Source organism: Rhinopithecus bieti, unplaced genomic scaffold (assembly GCF_001698545.2).
Source record: "Rhinopithecus bieti isolate Rb0 unplaced genomic scaffold, ASM169854v2 scaffold_1017, whole genome shotgun sequence".
In the NCBI taxonomy this organism is placed as follows: domain Eukaryota; kingdom Metazoa; phylum Chordata; class Mammalia; order Primates; family Cercopithecidae; genus Rhinopithecus; species Rhinopithecus bieti.
Window position 1 is genome coordinate 4,063,762 of NW_016803657.1, and position 3,490 is coordinate 4,067,251.

The 3,490-nt window shown below is 52.7% G+C and overlaps 1 protein-coding gene across 1 annotated transcript in view; it reads left to right on the top strand.

The window, feature by feature from the left end:
• The first annotated feature begins 2,534 nt into the window (after positions 1 to 2,534).
• The window catches only part of EIF3B (eukaryotic translation initiation factor 3 subunit B), a 30,004-nt gene continuing 29,048 nt past the window's right edge, over positions 2,535 to 3,490 (top strand). The window contains exon 1 of the mRNA XM_017892352.1: positions 2,535 to 3,488. Within this exon, the coding sequence (XP_017747841.1) occupies positions 3,366 to 3,488 (123 nt within the window). The 5' untranslated portion in view covers positions 2,535 to 3,365. The remainder of the gene's footprint in view (positions 3,489 to 3,490) is intronic.

Sequence of the window (3,490 nt, forward strand, 5' to 3'; positions counted from 1 at the left end):
AGCCTGGGCAACAGAGCGAGACTCCGTCTCAACCAAAAAAAAAAAAAAAAAAAGCAGGAGTGCCAAAAAATTTATGAACCCGTCACAGACAGGCTCACGTAAACTATGTAAACATACGTTGTTTACTCACCACTGTACCCCCAACGGAGTACCTACCACAAAGTAGGCACTCACATGCCTTTGAGTATCAATGGTAGTACTTCTTAGATATATTTTCTGCACCATGAGTATGTGCATAATTTTACCTGTAGAAAAGGCTAAGGGAGGCCAGGCGCGGTGGCTCACGCCTGTAATCCCAGCACTTTGGGAGGCTGCGGTGGGTGGATCACCTGAGGTCAGGAGTTCGAGACCAGCCTGACCAACATGGTGAAACTCCCATCTCTACTAAAAATACAAACATTAGCCGGGCATGGTGGTGGGTGCCTGTAATCCCAGCTACTCAGGAGGCTGAGGCAGGAGAATCGCTTGAACCCAGGTGGTGGAGGATGCAGTGGACCTGGGCACTAAGAGCAAAACTCCATCTCAAAAAAAGAAAAGAAAAAAAAAAGGCTAAGGAAGTCCATTCCCCAGCAAAGTGAAGAGTGCCTCCTTTGTGCAATACATGCCTGCCATAGAAGAATTTTCCTTGTCTAAGAAAGACGCATTTGCCAAGCCAAAATCATCTGTTTTCAAGCTCTTTGGTTAGTATTTGCTTTTTGTTCATTGACTTGCTACCTTTCAGCATTTTCTAGAAGAAAAGGGTTGGCAGAGCCTGATGATCTAAGGGAAGCTGCAGAGGAAACTAGAAATTGGAAGGATAATTTGGTCTGGAGGTGAAACCTAGTTTTCCTTTGTGGAACTGTTCCATCAGCCACACACTAAAATGTGTCATCTGGCCACCTGGCTGGGTGTGGTGGCTCACGCCTGAAATCCCAGCACTTTGGGAGGCTGGAGTGGGAGGCTCACTTGAGCCCAGGAGTTCAAGACCAATCTAGGAACCATAATGAGGACCCATCTCTGTTTAAAAAATGTGTTGGCCGGGCGCGGTGGCTCAAGCCTGTAATCCCAGCACTTTGGGAGGCCGAGGCGGGCGGATCACGAGGTCAGAAGATCGAGACCATCCTGGCTAACATGGTGAAACGCCGTGTCTACTACAAATACAAAAAATTAGCCGGGTGTGGTGGCGGGCGCCTGTAGTCCCAGCTACTCGGGAGGCTGAGGCAGGAGAATGGCCTGAACCTGGGAGGCAGAGCTTGCAGTGAGCTGAGATCACGCCACTGCACTCCAGCCTGGGCGACAGAGCAGGACTCCGTCTCAAAAAAAAAAAAAAAAAAAAAAAATTGTCATCCCTTATTGTACGGATGCAGAAACTGAGGCAGAGGCATTAAGTGACCTGCCCAAAGTTACACCGCTGACAAGACGATGAGGAGGAGTCAAACCTGGTACTAGGCATGGGAAGACTGCTTCTTTTTCGCTCTTTTAAACACCCTTAGGATGAGATGGGTGTGTGGCTCATGCCTATAGTCCCAGCACTTTGGGAAGCTGAGGCAGGCGGACTGCTTGAGGCCAGGAGTTTGAGACCAGCCTGGGCAACATAGTGAGATGTTATCTACAAATAAACAAATTAACTGGGTGTGGTGGCACATACCTTCAGTCTCAAGTACTTGGGAATGTACTTAATGCCCCTGAACTGTATACTAAACTGCATATTAAAATGGCTAGGCCCTGCGGCGTGGTTCACACTTGTAATCCTGGCTCTTTGGGAGGCTGAGGTGGGAGGATTCTCTTGAGGCTGGGAGATCCGGATTGCAGAGGAGCTGTGATTATGCCACTGCACTCTAACCTGGGCGACAGAGCTAGACCCTGTGTCTGAAAACAAACAACTATATGATGCAATATATATAAAACTTACCTTTTTAGTATTTTATTTTTTCGAGACAGGGTCTCACTATGTTGCCCCGACTGGTCTTGAACTCCTAGGCTCAAGCGATCCTCTTGCTTTGGCCTCCCAAAGTACTGGGAAGACAGGCGTGAGCCACCGCGCAGGGTGTAGCCATTTTAATATGAAGTTTAGTATACAGCTCAGTGGCATCAAGTACATTCACCATGTTGTGCAACCATCACCACCGTCATCTCCAAAACGTTCTCATCCTCCCAAACTGAAGGTCCGTTCCCGATAAACACTCCCCACTCTCCTCCCCAGCCTCTGGGTACCACTTTTTTTATTTATTTACTTATTTATTTATTTTTGGCAGACATGACGGTTGGCGGGGTGGGGTGCTATGTTGGCAAGGGTGGTCTCGAACTCCTAAGCTCAAGCGATCCCCCCCGCCTCAGCCTCCCAAAGTTTTGGGATAACAGGCGTGATCCACTGGGTTATTTTCTAGGATGATTCTGACATCCCCCAACCAGTGGTTGTCCTCCACTTCGGCAAAAAACAAGAGAGAAGACACAAGCACCCAATACCCGTCCCGTGAACAACAGCCCAGCGCGAACCGCTCCGGAATGAGGCTCGCGCCCCACGCGGCAAGGACCCGCCCCCGCCCGCACGTGACCCGCGCTCTCCCGCGCGGAGGGCGGTGGCCTCGCGTGGACCGAAACACTGTGAACGCCCGAATGGGGGGAAACAGGCGGTGACGGCCGCTAGGGAAGGACTGGGGGTAAGCGATTAAAGCAACTCGCATACATTTTTGTATCGCGCCAGGGAGTCGTCCTTCTAGTCGTGTGGGCCGCCTCTGGCTCGCCCCGAATTCCTTTTCTGCTTTTTGGAGTCGTCTGTCCTTTCGCCCCGTCAGTAGGCGAGTCCAAGTGTCAGACACCGACAGGGGGGACTTTAGTAACGTAAGCTAAACGGTTTGCCTAGCGAAAGGCTGAGACGCCCTGAGCAATCGCCTGTCGAGCCGCCACTCTTCCATGATAGTAACTGTTGAGTTAAAGGACATTTTCATCACATTCTAGATACTAAAATCATTTCTGGTCCCTGCCTTAGGCGTCACACATAGTTCAGTCCCGCCCCGCAGCGTCTGACGGGAGAGGAAAGGGGGAGGCAGCCATGTTGGACGGAACCATCCGCTGCTACACGTGGGGTGGCCAATGCGCCCATGAATTTAGTGATGGACAGAAACAACCTTGTTGAATGGAATTAAACACTTTCTTGTCACAAGAATGTCCGTTTGGTGATTTGCGGACGCGGCTTGCGGATGCGAGTCCTCTCAGGGTCGTCGTGAAGCTCCAGGGCGTGAGTACACCCCCCGCCCCGCGGCCTTGGTACGGCCTCCCCGTCGCACGCACATGGCTGAGCTGTAGCCGGCGCGGCGCGCGGTGCGGCCTGGGAGAGTCGGAAGCGCGGCGGCCGCGGAGCCCTGCGAGTAGGTAGTGTCGGGCCCATGCAGGACGCGGAGAACGTGGCGGTGCCCGAGGCGGCCGAGGAGCGCGCCGAGCCCGGCCAGCAGCAGCCGGCCGCCGAGCCGCCGCCAGACGAGGGACTGCTGCGGCCCGCGGGGCCCGGCGC